The sequence below is a fragment of the Triturus cristatus genome, chromosome 4_1 (assembly GCF_964204655.1).
Source record: "Triturus cristatus chromosome 4_1, aTriCri1.1, whole genome shotgun sequence".
Classification (NCBI taxonomy): domain Eukaryota; kingdom Metazoa; phylum Chordata; class Amphibia; order Caudata; family Salamandridae; genus Triturus; species Triturus cristatus.
This window is the reverse complement of record NC_140585.1, coordinates 687176553-687189045: the sequence shown is the minus strand read 5'-3', so window position 1 is coordinate 687189045 and position 12493 is coordinate 687176553. Positions and strand designations below refer to the sequence as shown.

General features: G+C 41.7%; 1 protein-coding gene across 2 annotated transcripts in view; it reads right to left on the bottom strand.

Annotated features, from left to right (window-relative positions):
* The window catches only part of TFEC (transcription factor EC), a 331120-nt gene that overhangs the window by 112328 nt on the left and 206299 nt on the right, over window positions 1-12493 (bottom strand). For both annotated transcript variants that reach the window (XM_085650598.1, XM_085650599.1), the window contains exon 3: window positions 7557-7652. In XM_085650598.1, coding sequence (XP_085506724.1) covers window positions 7557-7652 — 96 coding nt within the window. The remainder of the gene's footprint in view (window positions 1-7556; window positions 7653-12493) is intronic.

The following is a 12493-nucleotide window of genomic DNA, read 5'->3' as shown; positions in this document are numbered from 1 at the left end:
AACCGACAGGTCAATGCCATCACCGCCAGCTGTGATAACACCCTCTGCATCCTCTGCAAGACCTTCAAGTGCATCCCCCTGAGTCAAGGAAGACAGTCACCCATGCACTCATCACCAGCAGACTGGACTATAGAAATGCACTCTACGCCGGCATCAACAAGTCCCTACTCAGCAAACTCCAGACAATACAGAACACCGCCACCAGACTCGTCCTCGGCATCCCCAGACTTGAACACATCAGCAACACCTACAAAGTCTCCACTGGCTCCCCATGGAGAAAAGAGTCAATTTAAAAATCCTCACTCACGCCTACAAATGCCTACACAACAACGGACCCAAATACCTCAATGACAGAATCAACTTCCACGTACCCAAAAGAAACCTCTGATCTTCCAACCTTACACTGGCCAAAACCCAGTGCATCCACAGAGCCAGAGCAGGCAGAAGATCCTTCTCTCACATTGCAGGCAAGATCTGGAACTAGCTACCGGCAGACATCAGACGCGCCCCCTCCCTGAACACCTTCAGGAAGACCCTCAAGACCTGGCTCTTCGGCTAAACAGATCGGCGGACCCCACCCCCCCCCCCCTCAGCACCTAAAGAGACCATCACGGGTGAGTAGCGCACTTACAATTCCCTGATTGATTGATTGATTGATTGATGTTTCACAAACAGGCATGTTGGGGACATTATTCAAAGTGTGATAGTAATGTCTGCATTGTATATACGAGTGTGAAACCTGTGACTGAGATGTGTACTTTGCATATTCAAGTATTGCGGTAACTATCTAAACAATTAATGCTTTATACTCAGGCACATTGTGGAAACTATAATACCAATGCATGTTTTAAATACAGGCATCTGTTGTGTTAGTGCATGTTTTAGTGATAGAGGCATTGTAGGAACTCCCATATCAATTTTCGTTTTGTATTGAGGTCTGCTGTACAGACTCTCATGGCTATGTCTGCTTCATTGACAGAGACAGAAGGAATACTCATCACAACATATGCTTTTCACAAGGAAGTATGGCAGTACTGCAAACAGTACTGCCATACTGTGTGCTTAAAATTCAGGTTCATTGTGGAAACTGCCAATGGAGTATTTTTGGTCTGCCAGCAAGGCGTTGTGGAAATGGCAAAATGTGCTCTACATACATATGCATTGTGGAACCTATATGGCAAGACTGTTTCACATATTCAAAGCCATTAGGAAAAGTACAAAGAACATGTATACTTTACAGAGACTTTATCACAACTGTCATGGCAATTTAAGCCTTCCATCTCAGTCATTGTGGAAAATGTAATGCCAATATATCATTCACAAGAGAAGCTTTGTGGAACTCACATGGCAGTTTATGCTTTACCTACAGGAACAACTTGGAAACTTTGATGGGTGTTTTATGTAATGCAATTTATGTAATATCAGTATGATGCATCTAATAGGCAAAATACATCAGTCCTACTGTATTGATTTGATCTGACTGATTTAATTTGATACAATAACATACTCTACTTACTGGAGCATTTCACAAACAGGAAAGGGAAACAAGTAAATTGATTCCCTTTCCTATTTGTAAAATTAAACACAAAATAATATTGAAAACTTCAGGTTGCATAACCATGTTTGTGAATTAGCCAAATCAATGGCATCAACAGTTTCCAAACATGACACTTGGGTATGTGTGTTCAATGTAATCCATTGAGAAAATGTGGGTATATCCATTCCAGATCAATAAAATAATCACTGACGTGTTTCTCAGGCTTCTTTGGTGGGCACACAATGTTGGTTTTTTGGTGAACATATAACAAGCTATGGCAAAAAATAGGTAGAAACACTCGGGACCAGGGAAGGGCAGGCACACAGGTTCAAATTATGATCAGTTTAGGCAGTTTAACATACTGGGAGGGATATTAAGCAGGCTCACACGTGGGCTAATTATTCCTCTGGCTCCAAAAAGGTAATATTTGCAATGAAGCTCAAAGATGAGGGAATAGCTCAGAGGCTCAGAAATTAGTGGATAAGCACATAGTATCAGTGATGTATAGATCAACATACATGCTCAGAAAAGGGCTGGTCAGCACAAGGAATCTAACAATCATTCAAAGGCTGAGATATCAGCTCTAAAAACAGGCCAGGTGTGTGGGAAGGCAGGCCTTCCACAGAATCGCTGGAGACCAAAAGACGGGATAAGAAGTCAAAATCCTCCAGTGATGCAAGTTCTCTTGAAGTCAGATAGTTGTTGGTCAATGTTCCAATGAGGTCTTTGGTTTTGGCTGGAAAAGCTCTGAGTAGGAAAATTCAAATTTTATGGCTGTCAAAGTCCTCCCATCAGGGGCATAGTTTTCATATTTTCACTTGGTCCAGATTTCTAATTCCTTTTTTGAGCTCCATATCCACCAGTGAGAAAAGCTTGAAGATGTATCTGACAAATTCCTCTCAGAACTGGAAACCTTTGCCACAGGTTCCTACTGAAGCAGGAAGTGCCAACTTTTCAGACATTCTAGAGTAGCTCCTCTTGGCCACCTTTAAGGCTTCAAGGACTCAGGGACAGCACTTAGAAAACGTCCTATTGCTGTCCCTGTAGCCACACAGACCCTTGTTGGTCACTTCTCAGTCCTGGGTACAGGAAAGAGAAAGTCCCCCTCAGGTCTCCACACAAGTTACATACATTAGGTCCAGTCCTCTTCTGGTAATCCACAGGACCGAAAAGTGTTCTGCTGAGCTGTCACTTTTCTAGAATTCACTAGCCAGTGAGTGGCAGAGACTTCTGGACAATCCCTACCCATTGAGCTGAAAGTTGTGAGGGCAACCGTTCCCATATTTGCACACTTCCTCTGCAAACCATGAAAGAGGGGACTATTTTCAGTATTATCTGGTTTCTGGTGCCGGAGTCAGTGGTGTATTTAGGGAAATGAGCTCTTTCTTCCTTCTCAGTACCTTTAAACTGGTTATGGAACTAGCTCACCTTCACTCTGGGTGGGTGCTAAGCTGGGGAGTTGGCCTAGGAATCAAAGGCTTCTCCTCCTAAGTCTCCCTTCACACTTAGTGCTTGATTATGACTTTGACGGTGGGGAACGAGGTCTGCCTCACCGGTGCACCACCAAAGCTGTGGTCAGACGGCCCTTCAAATTAGGAGTTTCCTCCTGTCTGGTGGTTTTTGTTTTTGACGTTCCCAATGCTGTGTCCTAAAAAATGGGCACTGCAATGGGAACGCCAAAAAAAGTTGGATTTATTATTACAAATTTAAAAATGCCACTTTGAGAAAGTTGCCATTTTTCTGCTCTTAAGCCCTGTGTGACTGCTGCCTTTCTCCAATACACATCTGGGGTGGGTGGCACCTGAGCCTTGTGCATTCCCGCTAGACAGTCACACACAAAGAAAGCTTAGGTGCGCCTGATGGGCCATTCACATTGTGATGGGTCATCGTGGGCAGGATGGGAGGGAGGAGCTGACACACCTGAATGGGCTGTGCCCTGCTCCCATACAAAGTAAAGCTTAAACCCCTGGAGGGTGTCTGGTGCAAGGGCAGGAATTGAGGATACCTGTGCACTTCAAAGCACCTCTTTGAAGTAACCCCCACTTCAAAGCCCCCCTGTTTATAAGAAATGGACTTCTGACCCTACCAACTCAGTACACTTCAGGATCTGTGGATACTCTGGAAGGAAGAAGGACTGCTGTGCTGCTGATGAACTTCCACTCTGTTGGACTGCTGCTCTGGAAGAACTGCTTTTCTGCTGTGCTGACCTGCCTGCTGCCCTCTCTGCCTAGGTGAGCAGGACCGGACCTACATCACTTGAATACAGAATGACTAAAAGGGCTTGCCTTCTTGCCTCCTGTTCTGGCGTCTCAGGGACATCAACGACTTCCAGGAACCCTGCAACAGTACCTGGACTCTGCTGTCTGTGAATCCTACCCTTCCAAGTGGTGTCACTCCAGTCCTGGGCACTCTGATGTGGGTTTTCTGTGCTGCATCTTCAAAACCCACGCATCACCGCAGTTCCGTAGGTCGTAAGAGATGCATCTCCTTCGGTGCCAATGCATAGCCTGCTTCAAGGACATTGTATCGTGGCTGCGCAGCTTGACAATGATGCATTGCCTACATCCAGTGCTGCTCGATGACGATGCATCACCGAATGAGTGGTTCAATAACGAAGCATTGCCTACAAATCCTAAGGATCAGAACCCAGCGCATTACCTCCCTGCTCCTTGCATCTCGCCCTCAATGTCGACACATCCTCCAACCAAGGTAGCGTTGCCTATAGATGTTTAGAAAACATTGATGTCGATAGGCATTATCTTAATATTTTACATTGCAAACTTTTACATTGATTTCGGTATGTAGTTTTCAGTTTTACTCCAACAAACAATAAAAACTTGTGCAACTATCAAGTGCACTACACAAACAAGTAATTGCAATGCTACTAAATCTTACTTTTTATTGTAGTTTAGTGAATAACTAGTTCAATTGTTGTTGAGTGTGGCGCATGGTCTAAGAACTTGAAGTATAATACTGTGTTCTGTATTTCATGTATGTATCTGTTGTGAGTTAAAAAAAGCACATCCTAAACTGAAAAAGCAAAAACAATCTGACCTCGAGCAATTTAATCGTCCTTGTATAGCTCTATGATATTTTTAGGCCAAGCTCTTGCTTTAAAAAACTGCAGAACAATGACATTCACAGCTCACCAAGTGATACGCAGGTGTAGGCAGTTTAGGAAGAAAAACTGTGGCTAGTGTGTGGGTGTGGAAGAGGGGCACATGAAAGGTATTGAACAGTACTTGGCAGACAAAACCTTTAAAATTAGCAGTAGCCAAAAGGTGGCAGGTAGTCACATTCTTATTAACTGGAACTCAACATTGGTGGTGCTATTGAGGGAGACTGACAGCATAAACAATGATGACATAACAATTGTGGCTGATGCCAGTGAGTAAAAGTAAAGAAGCACAAGGAGGGTGATTATCTGGCTTCTAGGTACCCCACAAGGCAATTTATATTGCATTGTGAAACATTGCCTCATACGGGGACCGAACAAGCGACCTAGACTTAGTAGCAACATTCTCAGCTCTCTGACACAACAACTACGGAGCCATCACTGCTACAATTAAGCACATCAACTCTGCGCTACACTAAAGGTCATCCCCCCCCACCGTGCCCCTTCATCTACCGTGCTTACCTTAATGCTGCATCCTCCCATGTGCCCAAACTCTGGGCCTTGTGCGAATGCGGTAAGATGGATCTCCGTGCGCAGTGAAGGGAAAAGAGGCTGATCTTTCGCCTTGCGTGGCCTTATATGCTGGAAGCCCCAGGCCCAAATTGATGACGTCATGGGGCGGCCCTCCTTTGAGATGACACAGATGAAGGACTCTTCCCCTTGGCTCCTACCCATGGATCGACTAAGGGCGCCCCTCTGCTATATGTCGGGGGCGCCTTCCAAGGAGCTCGAAGAGGGTGATTGTTTGGCTTCCAGGTGCCTCACAAGGCAATTTAGGTGCTGCAAACAGGTGCAGGAAGTGAGAGATTGGGGACTGTTGTGGCAAATAAAGCAGATGAACTGTGATTGATGTGGGGGGAGCCATTGATAGAATTGTGGAGCAGGGAGAGATCTATAATTGGGCTCTGTTATTGATTAAAAGTCAAGTGGCCTGCAGTCTGAAGGATGGTAAAGAAGAGGAAAGGGTGACCATGCCCCTGGTGGTAAAATTCAGTTCTTTGTTAAGGGGTAGAATGAGCAATGGGTGAAATTAATTAAAAGACTTTTCCAGGGGACCGGTTTCCTCAGTACTAAATCAGTGATTAGGGTTAACCAAGATTTTATCTTAGTCAGAGTAAAGAACACATTATTCCATTTATTATTACACATGAAACAAAAATAGTGCAGTATTAGTTTGCACAATTTTGTAATGCTATCAAAGTACTTGAATTTAGTCTTGGGTTTGAATGCACATAGTAATCTTTTTTAATATAGCCTTATAGCCCGCCGTAGCGGGCTATACCGGCTATTAAATGCCCGCTGCAGCGTTAAAGGCTCGAGCCGAAGGTGAGGGACTTTAACTAACGCAGCGGGACTTTAATAGCGGTATAGCCCTGCTACGAAGGGCTATAAGGCTATTAGAACATTCTGCCACTAGAGGGCAGAATGTTCTTACAAAATGAAGCCTTCAGAGAGCGCGAGGGGATTCAAATCCCCTCAGGCTCCCTGAAGTCTTTGTTCACAGCCAGAGCTGTGAACAAAGACACATTGGAATGTTGGTGCTCTGGGCTTATACCAGCCATTATAAGCCCGGAGCACTCCATTGTTTTCAATGGAGCTCCCAACATTCCAATGTTCTAATAATTTATAAGTAATTTAGGTGCTACATATTGTGTCACAATTCATTTCATTCCTTTCTTCCATGTTTTAAATGTGTTTCATATTTTTTCTGGAAAACAAATCTGCACAAACTATGTAATACATTTTCCTTGGTTCTTTACACCAGAGTAAAGTCTCAGTATGGTTCATGGTCTCCTAAAAGGGTCTAAGGTAAGTTTCACATTTAAAGCTTAAATGTGTCTTTGTGTCATTAAGGTTGTGCAGTAAATGTGCAAAAAAACATGTATCCTATAAAAATGTATTGGAATTTTGTGAAATCTTGTGAAAAACTGAACACTGTTTTTCACACCCCCTACTTATAACATATCACGTGCTGCTCATATTGCCCTTTAGAAAAACATCTCTGTTTCCAGTATGAGTCATGTCAGAAATGATAAATACATTCATTCCATGGTAACATTTTACATTTTGTAACCCATGGTTTAAACTAGTTTCCCTTATCATCGGACTACTTTACATGTAAACCTCCATACTATTCCGGACAAATAAGCCATCTAGGTGAATTGGTAGTCGTAGTTTCATTCATTAAATGTGCAAGTGAAGTTGTTAGTATTGGGAATTTAATGTGGGCTGGTACAAGTGGTTACCATTTAAAACACGCACTCACATATGTACTTCGATTCATTTAAATAATGTCGAACAAAAGCATGCTTACATTACATTTGCTTGTGTATGGTGCAAACAGATCATAGCACACCTCAGAAATCTGTGAATAAAACATTCACTGGAATAATATTTCAGCTCATCCAATTGTCATTTAGAGGTGCGTGATACATCCAGACAGGTATTACTTAGCTAAAATTATATTTTCATCCAATTAAATTGTTCAAGTTTTAGTAACACTTGATTTTAAAATGTATTTTACTCATTTGGATGAAGTCTCATTTTTTTGTTAGCCAGAGACCTTAAAAATCCTGCGAGTTTGACTCGGAAACGTTTGGCTCACGTCACTGCAACTGAGGTACACGGAATAAAATCCCGCATACCGATCGACTGAGTCGGCACACGATTCAGCAGTATGAGAAATGCACAACCAACAGCCAAATGATTTAACATCTGTATAACTGCTCTAATTAAAGGACTGCACAGCGGTAGGAATAAATAAGCCCCTTTTATTCACTCTATACTTTTGTACAGCGTCTTCCATTTTGGCTGTTAAGAAGCAAACTCCAAAGAAATACTCACGTTACTGGGCATCAGGAGGGCAGGCTCCGCACAAACTAATCCTTCATCGTTAAAGCATGTCTCCAGACTGATTATGTCATCAATAACGTCCTCCATCTAATAAAAGAAATTAGTTTCAGAATAATGTATTATCATTATTAATGAAAGAGTTAACTTCTAGCCTTCCTGATTTAAAATTAGAAAAGGAAATTTAAGTACAGAAGTGCCATAAAAATTACTACAAAAACATAATGACATCTGCAGGCTGAGCTTAATAATAAATACCATTCCAGAGGAGAGAGTTGCTAAATTATTGACTCAACAGGGCTGAGTTTATTTGTCTTACTTTAAAAGAGACTTCATGGTCGAACAGAGCCTAGATGGGATTGAATTTGTATGGTGTTCCCACATTATGGAGGCGTGCAGAAAATAAGAAACCCTACGACTAATCTTGTCGGTAACCTAGAATGAAATGCTCGGACTGTTAAAAAAAAAAAAATACATTGATTTTGATTCATGTTATGCTATATAGAGTTGAGAAAGAAAGGCATTGTTCTGTAATTCTGTAAAATGAAACCTCTGTAGCGTCATGTTATTTTATGTTATGTCTGTGTGTGATTGACTTAGAGTATTCGTGTGCTTTAAAGATATCTTTACATGAAGGATTAAACATTTCTGTTTATACCGTGGTAAGCATTAAAATATCTCTCCTAAAATTAACAGGAGGTGTGCTTTGCATGTCGCGGAGCGCGCATGCGCCGTCACACTGAAAATAGTTGCTCTGGAACATTATAACATGCGCAACATTTGACTTAGTTCTGGTCAATTGTAATTGTTTTCTTGCGGGGGGAGGGGGAGGAAGGGAGAATGTAGCCTGTCCTTATTCTTTATTGTGCTTTGCAGGCAACTGACAGGTGTGGTGCTCTGAGATGCTGTTGCACCTTCACTGAGGCCAATTGTGCAGCAGACTGAACTGCGAAGCTAGGTCTATTGAAATATTTTCCAAGGTCGAATATTTTTTTAAATTAATATGAAAAGTATCTTCCAGTGAGGTGAGAAGTGTCTTGCAGTGTTCAGTTAAGGTAAATTGGCAATCTTTGGTAAAAGCAAAATTAAAGAACCCGATAAAACGTTTCTGGTGAAAAAAAAGCTTTGCATATCCTTAGTTTCCATTTTCAAAGCAACCAAAACCGCTAGCATGCTCACCAGTAAAATACTTACTGTTGTGCTGTAGTATGCTGTGTCACATGGGATCCGTAATTAACACTATCACGCCTGAATAGTGCCCCCTTGAGTTTTAGATTAGAAGATCTGTGTACTGCTTTATTGGTTTGTTTTGTAAATTGCTAACTGGTGATGGAAAGCCAATTCACACCGCTGATGGCTGTGGCAATGCAGCTCTCACAATTGACAGATACATTTCCAGGTAACTGAATATCTGAATAAATGATGGAAATGATGGACCATGGATATGATGTTTAGCTGCCACAATGCTAACCTTGGAAACAGTCAAATAGCAAACATTGTGGTCCACTCTTTGTGAGGGGGAGAGGTAATTCTGGTAGCTTCACAGTAGGATGTGGAGGAGGTCTTGCTGACAATGCTTTGGGAGATTTGGGAGATGTCTGAGGGCTGGACATAGAAAACCCAGGTTTGTGCACCCAATTACACCTCGGTGTCACTCTATGAAACCTGTGGTCGTATTTGACTTGTGCATTCAGGTTTGCTATACTGGATATTGTGGGGCAGATTTACAAGCCCCGTATGCCACATTTGCACCGCCGTTGCGTCACTTTTGTGATGCAGTGGCGGCGCAAAGCCAGTGCCATGCTGCAGGGTATTTACGTGACGCATCTAGGGAGATGCGTCACGTTGTAAAGCCCTGCGCCACATGTGGGCGTTCCGGCGTAGGGTGGTGCGTTCTGGCGCAGGAATGCCTCCTAAAAGTGGCTGAGTGAAATCTACAAGATTTCACTCAGTCACTTTTACGGCCATGCTTCGTCAAAACCCTGCGCCTGCTTGAAGCAGGCGTAAGGCTTGACGCAGCATGTTAGCATAGGGGCACCCCGAGCCTTGCTGGAGCTGCGTCGCGCTTGCGACGCGACTCCAGCAATGCATCACCTTTACGGCAGCAGATGCGTCATGCATCTGTCTATTCTTGTCACATGGTGCGCCGCATTGTAAATGCGGCACATCCATGGTGGCGCAAGAGGTGTCTGCCGTGACCCAAAATAACTGCCGCATCCCTGCTGATATGCAGGGATGCGCCAGTTATTGTAAATCTGCCCCCAAATTTGTTGTTTAGTCGTAGAGTTTCGAATTAAAGCTTCTACGTGTCCGTAGCACTCCCAAGTTGGGAAACAGTGTACAGCAGTTTGAAGTTTATTCTTTGCACTTCCAGAAGCGAGTGAAAGTCTTTCATCACTGAACTGAAATGATTTGTTTAGGTTGAAGGCTGTGGAAGCTTTGTGTCACAGTATACATAGTGTCAGGATCTGTTTTTTAAGGCTGCATATTAAACAATTTTACCATATTTCGATCTCCACATCATCAAGTACCTGAGAAGTTTAGTATGTTGAGGAGATTTCACAGTCACATTAACATGAGAAAGAGGTTGGTATTTTAAGCCACTATGGTCATTTGGAAAGAAAAAATGTATTTCCACCAACATACTCCAAAACTCTGTGCTATATGTGCTGGCAATGGGACAGTTCCTAGTTCCTTACGGGAAATGAACCATAAGCCATTATCTGAAGAAATGTAAACTTGGAGAATTGTCATTTATCTTCATACAGGAGTATTCCTCCTTCATCCAGAGATTTACAAGCTGCAAGAATTTAGTGATGTTCCACTTCTTGAGATCATAACTGCCCAGAGTTATGTGGAGTTGGGTATCATCTACTTTCATTTTGATTTGCAGATGGTCATGGGATGTAACCTGTGCCAGTGCAGTGGGCTCATGCAAAAGGCTTTGAAAATACGCATTTCTAAATGGAGGGCACTGCAACATATAGAGATTTATAGACACCTATTTAAAAGTTGTTACGCCAAATGGAGTATGCAATCACATTTTAAATTCTGACAGAATTATCTTACTAAACCTATAATACTGAACCATAGTTGGCAGAAATAAACTTCTTCTTCCCAATGTCATGACTAATCTCTTAAACATACTGGGTAAACATTGTAACAGCCTGGCTAATTCTATTTTTTTAAATGAGTCAACATTAATCTAAGCTACCCTTTGACCCCTCTCCTTCTTGAATTGTAATTTTTTTTTAACAAAATTAATCCTGTAGCTTATTTCCTCACATAATCCAGACACAATTATTTCCCCACAAGTTATATCTGTTTACGTAATAGTCTGAGGTGATCGAAATATCTGTTAGGAATCTCCTGAATTCTCTCCCAAATATCTATTTTCTTTGATCGGCTTGGACAATTGTTCCAGGTAGGTCATAAGAAGGGCCGCATTTGCAACAAAATAACTGCAGAAAATTGATAATCTCTGAAATATCAATGCTCTTGCAGGTAACAGGTAATTACAGTGTTCGTTCAAAGACTGTGCTTCATCGTTCCCCCTAAACTAATCATTTTGCCATAACAAAGATCATAGGAACAAGAAGTACTACATCTGGGACAATATGGCCAATGTTATATTCTTGACAACTTAAATGACTTCTTAAGTATCTAAAACCTGTCGAAATAAGTGCAATTACAGAATGAACTCTCAGGTAAATTAACTGCTCCTCCCAATCAAATTAGCTTAAAAGAAGTATCATCAAATTAGCTTTAAAAAAGGAAAAAAGAGTATCAATAAACAATTGTATACATTAGGGCATGTTTTTTGAAAGGCTTATGGGAGTCTTGACAAGAACACCCCATATAATCAGTCCACAGAATATAAATGCTTATAATCATTGGGATTGTGCAATCCCTGTATAACAGCCTGTCTTTAATTACTTTATAATAGGTGACTTGCGACTCACCCAGTCACCTATTATAAAGGAATAAGGTAGCCGCTTAACTGTGTTCTGACATCCCAATGTGTGCTGCCATAGACAACAGCTGAGGGCAAAGGCAGATCAGGTCACAGAGCATAATTAAAGTACCTGTTTAAGCAACAAAAATGAAATGTTGCTTTTCTTTCTTCTGCTCTGTATTTCTAGCTGTATGAAGAAGGAGATACTTATGGCAGCATGTTTATTTTTTACTCTCCTTATGCAATTATAGATACGTTAGAATATTTCTGAATGTTTCTACACATTTGGAACTACTGTGCCTTATTCAAACACTGACTTGTATTAAACTGATTCTAATGTCTTTTTTCAACACATATCTATCAGCTTTTTAATTTTACACTAGAGATTCTATTTGTGATCTTCATAATTACAAACATGTTATCTCTTTCTTATGAAAGAGATACCCACCAAGATTTTAAGTGGTTTGTGGGAACGGTGATGGTGTGACCATGCATTATAAGGAATAAAGTACACTCTCCCATATATGATAGCGATATTGCAAGTCACCTCAGAGTTCCATATCTTTATAAAGGAACTCTTTCCTCTATGTTGTCATTGAACTCCTCGGTGTAGGAAAACTAAATCTTTGCCCTGATCACCCTTGTCTTGTCTCTGAAAAAGCTGAGGCTGTACCTGTTTGGTACTCACTTACATGTTCAAACTGACCACAGACCTCTCAGATGGCTAATGCAGATGATGAGGGAGAACTTAAAATTGTTGAGGTGGTCCATTTCCCTACAGGGGATGGACTTCACAGTGGAACACAGATCTGGGACTGCCCATACAAATGCAGATGGATTTTCCAGTTTCCCACTTAGATGATGAGAACTACCACGGTGTAGATTAGTTGCCCATCACCTTTCGTCTGGGGTTTTGAATGTAGTAAAGTCATCCTTTTTGCCATGATCACCCCCATTTATTAGACTGATGCTGGCT